At 35.4% G+C, this 15,031-nt stretch overlaps 1 protein-coding gene across 6 annotated transcripts in view; it reads left to right on the top strand.

Moving 5' to 3' along the window:
• LOC128879616 (low-density lipoprotein receptor-like) overlaps positions 1-15,031 on the top strand; it is a 61,688-nt gene that overhangs the window by 1,252 nt on the left and 45,405 nt on the right. For 3 of the 6 annotated variants that reach the window (XM_054128933.1, XM_054128934.1, XM_054128935.1), the window contains exon 2: positions 7,490-7,612. The exons of the other annotated variants lie outside the window; for them this stretch is intronic. In XM_054128933.1, coding sequence (XP_053984908.1) covers positions 7,490-7,612 — 123 coding nt within the window. The remainder of the gene's footprint in view (positions 1-7,489; positions 7,613-15,031) is intronic. 6 annotated transcript variants of the gene reach the window in all.

Here is a 15,031-nt window from a genome sequence, read left to right on the forward strand (position 1 = left end):
ATAATTAAATTTAGTAATACTTTTAATTTTCATAGCATTAGTACTATTCAGTATTAATTTGATCTATTGGGATCGTTTTCAGATTGACTGGTCGGTAAAGTGGTATAATATAATATAAAAATGGTATAAGTACATTATTTCGGCAAATAGATCAATTAATTTAGCGAACAATGCATCTTTGTTCGTTATTCTGTAGTATTGTGTAGTTATTCTCGAATAATTTACCGATCAGATATAGTCAAGTATTTTGTATGTTAATATTATTAACGATGAAGTCAATTGATTTTTGTTTTTAAATGAATTCGAACGAAATTAAATGTTCTTTTTTGTTTGCTATTATTCAATTAAATCGAATTCCAATTATAAAGGTTATTAATAATATACTGCAAAATACGGTGCAAAAAAAAAAGCTGAATGAAGTTATTGATTATAGACATTTTATTTTATAGCCTGATCAGTGACCATGCGTTTCCATTGACCTTCGGTTGGCTTTATCATTTAACTTAGACGGGGTGAATATTATTTCTCCTTTTTAATGAACATCACTCTGTTTTGTTGCAAATTGAGATTAAGACAGAAAATTAAGAGGGAAATTATTTTTATTATTGTACATATTTTACCGATCAGTCAATCTGAAAACGATCCTAATAGATCAAATACCGATCAAATAGATTAATACCGAACAGTACTAATGTTATGGAAATTAAAAGTATTATTAAACTTAATTATTAATAATGGTAATAATGGTATTATACGATTTTAATTGGCAAAAGTACACAATTTTCATATTTCTTTCTTCATTTGTAACAAATTAGAATTCATAGGTCAACTTTTGTATGCATTATTATAATTGTATTTACAGTCGTGCATTATCATCTAATTCATTCAGATTAACACGTTTACTGCCAGACTGATGCTCTTGAAAATTTCTATTGCGATTAAGTTTTGTTTCTAGACTATTGGAAGCTACATAATCAAACATTTATTGTAATATTTATTCGTATAACTTCGTTGAAGTTTAAGAATTTAATTCAAATTTATTTTCTTTGTTACTGAACATTCAAAATTAATTCTGTTTGTTCTTCAGTGAATACCACTGTCACCCATATGTGGGTGACACGGCGATCAACGTGTTAATTCTCTTCCAATCAGAATATCGCGATTTGTGGTACAATTTTCTTTTTTTCTTCTTCATTTACGTATCGAAAGTACGGAATACGTTTCGATGATTAGCCTCGTGCACAATCGCGCCAATATGCATCCACATCGCCCCCTATTAGTGCCGTTGGATAATTTCTCCGAGGAATTTATCGGTTGGTACGTTGGAAGGGAATAAAGAATTGATGTTTGTCAGGACTTGCGTCGGTAAATTATTTTTACGCGAGGAAAAGAAATTAATATCGGGCTGGATTATTACAATCGGTATCGAACCTTGATAATACCCACCGGACACGAGATGAAATTACCGCAGCCATTTCTACCTTTGAGGTATCGCGAAGCTCGTAAACTACTTTCGTTTCTTATTTAGTATTTACCCTGTAAACGTTGATAGCTTAAACACGAGGAAAGTGTACTCGCGGCTTGATAAACGAAAAGTACATTTCGTAAGGTGTTTTACCGACGAGATATATATGTACATAATTTACCAAGTGTAGTTTACTTCTCTGTACGATTTACCATCATAGGGTTATCAGTTTCGAATCTAAAAATATTACGAAACGTTTTCTCTAGTTTTATAGTATTTCGACGAAGGTATCGCGTACGCGTGCATGTCAGAAGGTCAATATCGATCCTTTTACCCTGCATCCTTATTTCGGTCACTGTAACATCGATACAGACGCGAAAAAGCACTCTGCGATTTACTTCTTACGACACAGCGGATTAGCGTAATTCAAACGGTGTCGTTCGAGAAGCATTTTCTGTTCGTGAGATCTATCTTGTTACCAACAAATGCGCGTACAGTTCGCGAGGATAAATTCTTTCGGTTTAACGAACGGGTGACTTTATATACTGCTTTAACACGTTGGTAGCCACCTCATCCAGAATATGGGTGACAGGACTCTTTATTAAGGAACAAAAAAAAAAAAATTGAATTTCAAAGGTGAGACAATAATGAAAATAATTCTGGACAGGATTCGTGAATTTGACGACGTTCAAAATATAAATACTACGATAGATGTTAAATTATCTAATTTTTAATAGTCTCGAGACAAAATTTTAACTCAACAATTTTAACTTAACAATTTTCACGAGATTTAGCTTGGCAACCAACAGTGTTTTTCTTCACAAAACAAATAATGATTAATATTTACATAGTGCAAACGTTTCTCGTATCATTTAAAGTTTTTCCAGCTCTTGCCTCCAATGTTCATTTCGTCTGTATACATATAACTGACGCGTGTAATTAGGCTTATGTACATAGATGGCACTACCGGCGTGAAAAATGAATCGCGGTGCTCCGAGGTGAAAGAAATCCTTTGCTTCGGAAGTAAATTGAGTTTATTTCGAGAATTGAATTTTGAAAATTTTATATTCGACGTAGCAATGAAATATCACTTTTCGAAGTTTGAATTTTGAGACAAGACGATGCGAAATGATTCAGTCGTTGAGGGGATATCCTGAATTAGGAGGTCTGAAAGAAGCGGTTTTTCGTGAATTTTTTTAGGACGGAAAACGATAATTCATTCTATCGAACTTTTCATCCTATTTTCATACATATTTGAGTAGTCTGTAGAAATTTTGTCAACAAGTAATATTCAAATTGAGTCGACTGGCGACGCTCATTTGTAGATCACGTCACAATTAAAAGTTTTAATTTTAATTTCCTCCTGTCGGCGGGAAAGATGCAGGTCGTAATTTTGGTTTGACACAACAAAAAAAAACCGAAATAAATGTTCATTTCCATACATTTTTCTTCTATGTGAACTAAGAAAAATGTTGTTCAATGTAACATAGTTTCATACGTTGTAGAATTGTAAATGAAGAATATTGAAGAAAATCATTTACTTGTCTTTCGCGATATATGGATCCAGTCATATCAGCCGAACTAAGAAAAACCCGCAAAAATGGCGTAAATGTGAACTTACTGCAAGTTTGAAAAAAAAAGAACGAGTTCTTTGGATGAAAAAAAAATCACTTTAACTCGATAAAAAAGTTGTTTAAAATTTTTTTTTTGTATGAATTTTCTTAGTTCACATGGAAGAAAAATGTGTGAAAATGAAATTTTCTTTTGGTTTTTTTTTTTTTGTGTCAAGGCAAAATTACGACCAGCATCTTTCCTCGCCGATAAGAGATTTTAATTGTGAGGTGCGTCATCATCTACAAATGTGCGTCGCCAGTCGACTCGATTTGAATATTTCTTGTTGACAAAATTTCTACAGACTACTCAGATATGTACGAAAATAGGATAAAAAGTTCGATGGAATTAATTACTTTTTTCCATCCGAAAAAAATTCGCGAAAAACCGCTTTGTTATACCTTCTAATTCAGGATAGCCCCTTAAGAAAGACTAGGCTAAAGAAGTTGTAGAGTTTAGAAAGATGGGTACGAAAGTTTGGTGGTAGTTGATCCGAGATCAAGTAATCGAAGAAAATCGAACTGGATAAAATTGTAGAGAATCGTTGAAAGTAATCCGCGTAAAACTGTACAAGAGAAGCCTCGCGAGTGGTAGCCACGATCGTTCGTCGCTTGGCGAAGATCGACAAAGAAGATGGATAAGTGGCTTTCGCGCGAGCTGAGCAATATTTAGAAGCTTAAATTAGCAGAGGTAGACTCTTTTTTACATTAGGAAAACAGTATTAACCTGTGTAACCATCTTTTAACCTGTGTACTTATTCGATATTGCAGGAAACATATCTTTTTGTTGTTGGTATTATCGAATAAATCGAAAAGTATAGAAATTCTGGGGACAGATGCAATACCGATAATCGACCCTCGGAGATTTATTTATACAGTGGGTGTAGAATGTATTCGTACGTCGATCAATTTCTTAAAAAACTTTTGTGTGAAATTGTAGTTTATTAATTTCTTTTTTTTATAAACAATGGTATTTTACATATTCTCGGAAATCTTTAGAATAGATGTAGTCCAAACAATAGTTATTAGTTTATATAATTTGCGAAATTGACAAGAACATACGAAAAATTGCTAGAGATATAGAGGCAATAAATATTCGTAGGATTTTTATAACGAACCGTTTACAGTAGAATTTGTAACATAAACACGTCAGTTTATAGCTTCGTACGAATTGGAAACATCAAATTTACTGCAAAGAAGCCTTAAAAAATGTTTCAATACAAGAGTGGAAGAGGATCCTATCCCGAGTAACATCAAATTTAGTTAATTTACCTAATGTCTAGAAGAGTTCCAGCAATTATAAAATCAAAATGAAATCCCACGAGATATTAATTATTTATAAATTAATGTAAATTTCATTTTTTTTTTGTTAACGAAGTTTCGAAAATTTAACATTTGTTCGAATATTTATTGCTTCTATATTTCTATCGATTTATTGTTTTTAACCGACTTCGAAAAGAAGGAGGTTACTCAATTCGACATGTATATATATTTTTTTTTCTCTTGTTAATTTTGCAACTTATATATATAACTAATTTTGTTTATACTGGATCTATTGTAGAGATTTTCAAGAATACGTAGAATATCATTGTTTACAAAAGAGAAGTTAATAAATTACAATTGAACGTAGTTTTTTTTTTTTTTTTAATTGACCAGCGTACGAATACTTACTACACCCACTGTATACACTGTATACACTGTATATTCCAGCACGATACACGTTTTGTTCGTTGTCTGAACGGACAGAATGATCCAGCGTAATAAACGCGACTGTCCCTTAGAAAAAGGGACACGTTATTTGAATATTTCGAGCGCGGGTATTTTCCGAGGGTATTTTCAGTGTGTATCCGTGCGTGGTAATATAGGGGATGAGACGAACGTCAGTGAGAAAACAATAGCTGGATATAAAATCCCTCGAAACAAATATTCACTGTTGATGAAAATGGATTTTAGACGAGGTCAGTATAAACATGAACGAACGGAACCGATGCGAAATTTATTGTTTCATTCGAAATGGATAATGGCGGACGCGTGTACGATGTTGTCGTTATAGCTTGTTCGAATTGCGAACGGAAATATGTCGCGAATAAATTAGAGGAGAGATCGCGAAATTCGTGTACAGGGTTGAACATAATTTTATAGGGATTTCTTTTTTTTAAATTCTTTCGGTAAACACGAGGGTCCAAGAAATACGGAACCATTCGAATAAAAAATTGTTCTTTCAATAGTTAACAAAAATATGTTAAGGAGGCTCTAGGGCAAATAGAAATAACGCCAAGAAAATGATAAAAATTTGTATACGGGTTAGACTTTATCCCAAAAACGCCCACAAAAAATGTTGGGAAGGCTAGGGTACCTAAAAGCTAAGAAATAAATTTCAATTTTTCACTCTTTAACGTGGACTCTTCTGGGAAAATGCGTTTTCAACGCGCCCAATTACGTGCTACAAAGTAATCGACGCCGAGATTGGATCGAAAATTGTATGCAAAATAGAAAAATATTTAAAGAACATATATTGATTCACAAAATACTCCGAGGGTACTTGTAGTATTAATAATAAATTAAAGAATACTGGCACGCTGTACGAGAGGTTGGGAAACGCGGGTTCAAATACAAACAGTACCGTAGTTTGTCTGAAAATAATTGATTCATATTACTTTATGGTACAATATAAATACAATAGATATAATAACGACTAAAAGGAAACATAATTTAATTCCACTGGAGAGTCTCTGTTAAAAGTTTGGAGATATAAAGTGTCGCTCGACTGCAAACGGGAGACTTACGGCTTAAATGGAATCCCGTCTTTGAAAGATTAAAGCCAGCAATTTCTTCTTTGAAGGGTTTAAGACGGTAGGAGATCTTGAAAAATACCGCGTCTGATCAATTTTTGAAAAATGGAGCGCGTGTGTACCATCTCGGACACGACGAAAGCGATTAATTTGCGAGGCTAATTGGTACGAGACACGGGAGACGAATAATTTAGAAAGTGAACGGAAGAGAGACTCGAGACAAACGACCCGAGGTAATGAAGCGCTAGTAACGACACCAAAGGTTGGCTGGTATCAAAAGAAGATCGTGCTTTGCATCTGTTAGGATTGGAAGGAAATTCTGCGAGCTTCTTTCAAATAAGCAGCGCATAAATTTGAATATACGGAATGATTCTAGAAAGTGGGACAACTTACATCTCTTTTCTAAGCGAGGGTGCACAATAGAGATGGCGTGCAAAATCACTGACCGTTATTTATCACAGTGATTGCAAAATCACGATCACGATGGTGATTTAATTTCATTCGCGAGGGTGTTCGTGATTTAATTTCATGCACGAGCGTGATCGTTATTCTTTTATCTTGCTAGAATTGCGTGACCGCAATTCTTGATCTTAATTAAATTACTTTTTATACAATGTTTCAATATGTATATATATAGTTTGCATAAGAAATCCGTATATAATATCAACTTCAATTACCTTTATTAAGTAAATTAGTAGATCATTTATTTTGTGTGGTGGCTACTTCAGTCCCGTGCGAAAGAATATTTTCTAAAGCAGGATTACTTTTAAAGGAAAAAAGAAACAGATTGCAAGCAGAGAAATGATCTATGCTATTATTCTTGAATTACCTTTATTAAGTAAATTAGTAGATCATTTATTTTGTGTGGTGGCTACTTCAGTCCCGTGCGAAAGAATCATTTCTAAAGCAGGATTACTTTTAACGGAAAAAAGAAACAGATTGCAAGCAGAGAAACGATCTATGCTGTTATTCTTGAACAGCGATACATAGTTACTTATTTGTTATTATATATATTTTACTCCATTGTTATTTTGTTCTTTGTATTTTATTTATAGTATTCGCATTATGTTTTATGTATTAATTATATTATTCTCTAACAGTGTTACATTTTTTAAAAGTCCAAAGACGCTTACAACTAAACTAAGACTCGCAATTCATAATTATTGACTTATATTCATTACTCTTCACTGTTCCTCGTTAAAGCATTCCTTTATTTACTATTCTTTACTTTACTATTCTTTATCAAAAATGTACGGAAAGGATACAAGTTCGTATCAATTTAGCAACACTTGGTAGCGTAATAAGGCATCTAATGTATCCTTAACACTTTAAATAAATACGGATACGGAAACGAGGCAAACATATCGACAAACTTCAGATTTATTCGAAATCCAAGGTTTTGTCCATCACTGCTATTTAACACGTAAAATGGCCCAACGAAAAATGTAATCATTTAAGGCGCAATGGTATTGAAACGCCATCGAATCATCGAATACAAACGTTTTCTTTTTCCTTTGGTTCCTTTGGTTTGTGTTTGTGCACGTTTCTCGCAGTGTGACCATTTCTTGAACCGTCATCCTCAGTTGGCATCTCATCTCTGTTTTCTGTTTATTTCATTTCAGGCAAGCCTTGTTCTTTAAGGCAATTTCAATGTGCAAATGGTAAATGTATACCTGTTTCGTGGGTCTGCGACTCGCACGACGACTGTTTAGACAATTCCGATGAAACCTTCGAGGAATGCAAAGGTGAGCGATGAGACGGATATATTCAGACGTATATCGCGTACTTTTTTGGGGAACGTTCGTCGAAAATGACGGGGTGCTCGCGTGGAGATCGAACGAATCGCGACGAACAGTTCAGTTTCGTGTCTCGTCGAATAGAAAATCGTTACTGGTCGAAAGGTAGTTCGTTAACACGTTGATCGCCACGTCGCCCATATGTGGCTGACAGTGATTTTCACTGAAGAATTAAAAAATTTAATTGTGAAAGTTGAGCTTCGAAGGAAATGAATTTAAATGAAATTCGTGTATCTTGATGAAGTTACAAAAATAAATACCACAACGGATGTTTGATTAGGTAGTATCCAATAGTCTCAATAATATATAATCCTAGCAGAAATTTACACCGAGTAGTGCTCCAAATTCAATTTTCTTTGCGTAGAATTGTTCAGAATCGCTTAAATTTTAATAAGAAAACAAAAAGTGGTTTTTTTTTCATTTTTTGATGTTTCAGGCCGATATGATCCAAATTTTTTACACGTATACTTTGATAATTCAGCCTAATTTACACCGAGCAGTGCTCCAAATTCAATTTTCTTTGCGTAGGATTGTTCAGAATCGCTTAAAATTTAATAAGAAAACAAAAAGTGATTTTTTTTTCATTTTTTGATGTTTCAGGCCGATATGATCCAAATTTTTTACACGTATACTTTGATAATTCAGCCTAATTTACACCGAGCAGTTCTCCAAATTCAATTTTCTTTGCGTAGGATTGTTCAGAATCGCTTAAAATTTAATAAGAAAACAAAAAGTGATTTTTTTTTCATTTTTTGATGTTTCAGGCCGATATGATCCAAATTTTTTGCACGTATATTTTGATAATTCAGCTTAATTTACACCGAGCAGTGCTCCAAATTCAATTTTCTTTGCGTAGGATTGTTCAGAATCGCTTAAATTTCAATACAAAAAAAAAAAAAGTAATTTCATTTCATTTTTCGACGTTTCAAGCCGCTTAAGATTGTTTCGAAAAAGAACGACAACAACGAAACCATTAACTCCCCATCGCAATTGTTCGCTCTCCGAGGAAGGCTCGCGTAACAAAATATTTTCGAAACTAAATTCTCCGATACTGTCGTTTGCGGTAACGCGATACGAAAACATATTTCGCAACACAAAAGTCCACCACCGAACGCCAGTTTCACCTAACGTTTCGCTAATTCACGGCTACGTGCATGTTTATTAAACGAACTATTTAGACGACAAACAAAACGCACGTTCTCCCGGTGATAGATCGTTACAGAAACTGCATATGCGTCCGCCGAAAACGTGTCGCGAAACTATATTTAAGGCAACTGTAAATATAGTGTCCCTTGGCCGTAAAACACGAGACCGTGGCCGGGGATTAATCAACTCGCGTTTGTTTACGGAACCAGTTGATACTGCGCGGCCATGACAATTTAATTGTGTTTTCGATAAAGTTGAAACCACGCGGAAGCTTCGAGTCCGAGAGCCCGCGACATCAAATTTCGGCTGATTTCATTACAAATATCCTATTGCTGTTTGACTGTTTTCTACTAAAGAATAAAAACAACCCAAGGCTGCCAGAGCACAAACGGTGCATCGCTCCGCTAGAAAGTCGGAAACATATAAGAAATAATATTATCTTTGACTGAAATCATTGTTACTGAAATCATTGTTACTGAAATTTTTAGAATGTATTCTTGACATACCGAATTGCATAAAAAAAGTTGGCCTGGCAGATTGTAAGCGGTGGTAAATGGGCCCTGGCAGTCGGAAAACCTTGTCGGAAAAACGAAGTAGTTTGACTGAAATCATTATTTCTGAAACCTTTTGTACGAACGATATGTAATACATAGGGTTAAACAAATTTGCTCTGGGAAACTTTGAGTGGTGACAAGTCGGTCTGGCAGCCGTTTGAAAGAGCAAACACATATGCGCGCCGTCCAATTTCACGACTTATTGAAGTTAAATAGTAATAACAATTGTATGAAATAAAAATCATCACGGCAATATTTTATACGTAACTGATGTATATAATGTTTGAAAATAATTATTACTTTGTAGTTTTATTAGATTATCGAGATCTCAACGCCGGTAACGGATGTGTGTGTTCGTTCTTTTAAACGGCTGTCAGACCGATTTAACACCACTCAAAGTTTGCCAGATCAAATTTTTTTAACGCTGTCCATTACATATTGTTTATACAAAAAGTTTCAGAAATAATGATATCAGTTACTCGAGAGTCTTATTAGATGTTTTAATGAACTACCTCGTTTTTCCGACAAGATTTTCCGACTGCCAGACCCATTTACCACCGCTTACAATCTGCCAGACCAACTTTTTTATGCAATTTGGTATGTCAACAATAGACGCTAAAAATGTCAGTAGTAATGATTTTGGCCAAAAATCAAATTATTATAATACGTCATAGTGAAGCGTTGCACCACTGAATTCATGGCAGACCAAGCCATTGCTTGGGAGACTAGGGAGCACTAGGGAGACGTACCATCTTCGGAAAACAGGTTCATTTATGTAATGAAATGAGTCACCCATTTCTGTCGCGAGCTCTCGGACTATTCGTTCCATTTCTATTTTTACGAATGGCTACAAAGGACAGCAATTGTACTTAGCTAATTAAAGTAACAATTGTAAATGGCGTTTAAGGAGGTGCAGGTGAGACTAGATCGATCGACTAGCATTGAGGCTAGATTTATATTTCGAAGCTTAGATATCGCGAAACATAGTCGAAGTAAAACAAGACACAGTTCGCTCTTGTACTTTGAACGTTAACATATTAACACACTTGTTAAAGTTCGCCCTTTAAACGTCTAATCAGCGCAGGAAACCTTGAAACACGGTCCGTTCATCTTCCAAGAAAATGTAAACAAGGCGTGAAGTTGCTGATACAGCGTTCCAAGAAATCATCTTCCTATTACCAAGCAAATAACAAGAGTAGCATGTTTGTAAACTGAATCAAAATAGCTTAGCTTGTTTGACTCTAAACATACTCGGTAAGCCGTATTCGATTTTCCTTGGTGACTCTTTGAACTGTGCAGAGCGAAAAGGAAAAGGAAAATTTTATTCAATTTGATGGGAGTTACTTAAATATAAAGAAATTAATGCTGTATTTGTATAACAAAAGGGGAGATTTGTACATTTAGTCTCACTGGTTCATTTAATTAAGAAAATGTAATATCCACGGTGGCTTTAAGAAATGAGTTGCATTTTATTTGAGAGAGTCGCTGTGTGTAGTTGAAGAGAATTGTCAAAGATTTGCAATGTTTTTGTTTTCATGGATATCAGCGAGGAAGAAACTGCCTTCTTCTAATAATTATAAAAATGATAAAAAGAGGCGAATTCTTCTTGGAATTCGTGGCCACTGAATTATTTTATCGATCCAGCTTCGATAAATCAAAAACAGAATTAAATTCTTCGCAAATGCTCGGGCTTGTGTACGACTTGATAACGTAGATAATAAATAATTACGTTTTTTTAATGAATAAGCCACCGTGCATTTTTTCCTCCGGGTACTCTGTCCAAACATTGTTCAGGTACAGAGCTTAATTAAAGGTGGACACATTTCTGTAATTAAAAATTTCACTAATGTATGCAAGTGGCGGTTGGATAATGGAAGTGAACATTTGTATACCTCTTTGTATATTTTTCTACCGCTGCTGCTTGGCTGAAAACCACCCGTATCGAGTCACAAAATTACTTAAAAGAAAGAAAAGAAAAATCCTGGAAAACCAGCGCCAAATATCACTCAAACATTTACTCAAGAAAAAAAGTAGACGTTACTAACCGACCCGAAATTCTTAATTTATTAGTCGAATTATTTGCGTCGCAAGAAATCGAAGTTGGATTCATGAAACGGCATATGCTCGTTTCTATCGGACCACCGTGTAGAAACGATGTACGCATCGACCTTACAGCGAACTCGTAGAGCCGGCCTTTATCGAGTAAAAATGATGTACGTATCTCGATTGACCCATTATTGAGCGCAAAGCCTTCGATTCGTCGTAGTTGATCTCCCCGGTTTAATTAATACGCGTGTGTGTGTGCCCGCCATTCATCGATTTCACAGAGGCACAAGTAATTGCAGGGTTTAAAGATCAAGAAATCGCGCAAGTATCGCGATAACGCGTACGTCGAGCGGGGTAACGTTTATTTTATGCAACGCGCGACGGTCCCTCGCGATACAGGAACAGCTATAATCGGGACAAAAATTGCGAGCACGATAAGCGCTAGTCGTTTTTACGCGTACAACTCGATTATAGGTTTCGTGCGAAAATTTCGCAAATGTATCGATAGAAAGAAGCTGGCGTCCTTGTTCGGCGCGGATACTTATGGCTTTCGTCGTTCGCGTGGCGCGCGGGTAACACGCAGGTTCTTGGCGATCTTGCGTCAGACAGGTTGGGATCGTTTCTGATGTACTATTTTGTATGGTTGTTTCGAGCTAAAACCGTGGAAGATGTTAGTTTACGTCTGCCGTTCAGAGTTGAGCTTTTGGTTAAATGATAGAATCGCGAATAACGACGAGGGCGTTCAAGATTTTACGAGGATCGTTCAGAAAGTAAGATTAACGGTCTAATTACGCTGCGAAAGAGCGGTCAAAACACAAAAACGAGGACATTTTTAAAATTTTCAGACAATTTTTTTATTTTTCTACGTAATCGCCACATCTTCCAATACGTTTCGTATAACGAGTAACAAGCTTTTGAATTCCCAACGCGTAATGACTTTCGTCCACTTTGCGTCCGCTGGTCGTCCTTCGCGCTCTTCATCGTGCAACTTCTTCGCGGCCATTTAGGAACGCTGTTCGCCAACGCGTAACCATCTGCAGGCTCACGCATTTATCGCCGTAAACAGAACATTATTCTCGATAAATTTCTGTGGCTGTGAAGTTTTCAGCGGTAAAGAAACGTATTATACTACGCGGTTCACACTTGGACGCAAATTTTAACGGAATCGCCATTATATAATGTTACAAAACACGCGACAATCGACCGACCAGAGTCTACGACACACGAAATTGATCAAAATAAATGAGAGAACATGTTCCTAAAATTTTGTAGTTCTACCTTCTCACCAAGACCACCGCTGACATCGTTAAAATTACTTTCTGAACGACCCTCGTATTTAGTCAGATTAAAATATTTAGTTTGATCGTGATTAAAGCCAATAACATTGAATATTCATTTCTCGGTCATTTTGTATCGAAACAGCAGGCCTGTGAAGTTTAATCCGTCATTTCCCAAAAACACTGATTCATTTTGTATTAAAACAGCAGACCTGTAAAGTTTAATCCGTTATTTCCTAAAAACACTGATTCATTTTGTATTAAAACAGCAGGTCTGTAAAGTTTAATCCGTCAATTCTTAAAAACACTGATTCATTTTGTATTAAAACAGCAGGTCTGTAAAGTTTAATCCGTCATTTCCCAAAAACACTGATTCATTTTGTATTAAAACAGCAGGTCTGTAAAGTTTAATCCGTCATTTCCAAAAAACACTGATTCATTTTGTATTAAAACAGCAGGTCTGTAAATTTTAATCCGTCAATTCTTAAAAACACTGATTCATTTTGTATTAAAACAGCAGGTCTGTAAAGTTTAATCTGTCATTTCCCAAAAACACTGATTCATTTTGTATTACAACAGCAGACCTGTAAATTTTAATCCGTCGATTCCTAAAAACACTGACGATTTAAAAAAAAAAATGTTTCCATTTAAATCTGTTAAATTACGTCTAAAAGTAATTAATTGTCTAGGTGGCACCGCTATGCAAAAAATACGTGAATATTTCGTAACGAAGAGCAGGTGGACGTTATGAAAAATTTAGTACGTATCAGCCTGCGCCGAATTAATTTTTGTCGCGACGTTAAAGAAACTCGCGATTTTTGGCGTTGTCAGAGTGAAAGGTGATTCCTTTCCTTATCTGTAACGCCGATCGTGTTTCTCTTATTGCCATACTTAATTGGCTCAACATTGAGCAGTGGGTTCATACATGCGATGTGTACATGGCTCGTTTAAATTGTGCGCGTCAGAAAAGAATGCGTGATGGGAGTGGAAAACAAAAGCCGATTCTGTAAACGTTTGGGCTCGTTACGCGAAGCAATCGATACCGAACCGGCGCGTAATAAAGGCGTTAACGATTTCAACCGAATTCTGTTTTTCCTGGAATATCCGGGGAAATAGTCGGCCTTTCCGACATTTGAAAATATAATATAAAAATATAACATGTTTTTATTTGGTTGTTCAAGCAAAATTTAAGCAAAACTTAAACCGACGGTCGCTACCGCATTTAGTTCATATTTAGCGAGAGATTTTATTCGTTATTCGAAACTTTGACTTGAACAAGAATCGTCACCCTTCTCTAATCCCACCGCGCAGACGGGAATATTTCCTTCAAGTAGAAACTGCTGTTCGGAATGCTTAATGTTCCTCGCTCTGACTTCGATCGATGCTTTCTTCCATGTACAATAAATAATTCATCTTTTATCCTCCGAACTTACGTCTCGACGCGATTGCAACGATCTCGTTGAAGTTCTCGTCCGGGAGAAAGGCACTCGCGTATAAATGAAGTACGCGATTCGAAAGAGCTCTTATATTTATCATGGAACGAACTCCGCCATCGAGATGCCGGGCTCGGATGCCTCGAAGGCGGCGTCTGGAAGTTACGAAGACTACGTGGAAAAAAGAAACAGCAAAGGGTTACGTCGTTTAAGGAACCGGACGACAGCTATAGAGGCGAAAAGACTTTCGCCTGTTCTGCTTCTCGGAACATGTGGACCATTTACGCACGCGAACTCTGCGGGTTTCGTCGATTCTTTGTACGGAGTGGCTCTCGAAAGGAATTCTCGATCTACGAGTTTTCGTATAGTTCGATGCAATATTTTCCAATCTTCTTTTCTTTCATTTTCTAATTTATATTTCCAATCTACCCTCTTGTTTTGTTGGTTACTTTATTAAGAAGAGCAGGTGGACTCTTGGCTCTTCGTTACTTTATTATACATATATATATATATGTATAATAATCTCTATTCTATCTGTGTTTCTAATATAATAACTAGTTTTACGTAAAGTTATATATATATAACGAATTCGTCAGAACTAGTATTATAATAACTAACATGTATAATAATCTCTATTCTATCTGTGTTTCTAATACAATAACTAGTTTTACGTAAAGTTATATATATATATATATATATATAGTATAGTATAGTACTATATATATATACTATACTATACTAGTATAGTACTATATATATATACTATACTATACTAGTATAGTACTATATATATATACTATACTATACTAGTATAGTACTATATATATATATAGTATAGTATAGTACTATATATATATATATATATATTCAGAACTCTGTCATTTTGAACTTTAACAATTGCTGTTGAAACAA

The sequence above is a fragment of the Hylaeus volcanicus genome, chromosome 7 (assembly GCF_026283585.1).
Source record: "Hylaeus volcanicus isolate JK05 chromosome 7, UHH_iyHylVolc1.0_haploid, whole genome shotgun sequence".
NCBI classification, from domain to species: Eukaryota; Metazoa; Arthropoda; class Insecta; order Hymenoptera; family Colletidae; genus Hylaeus; species Hylaeus volcanicus.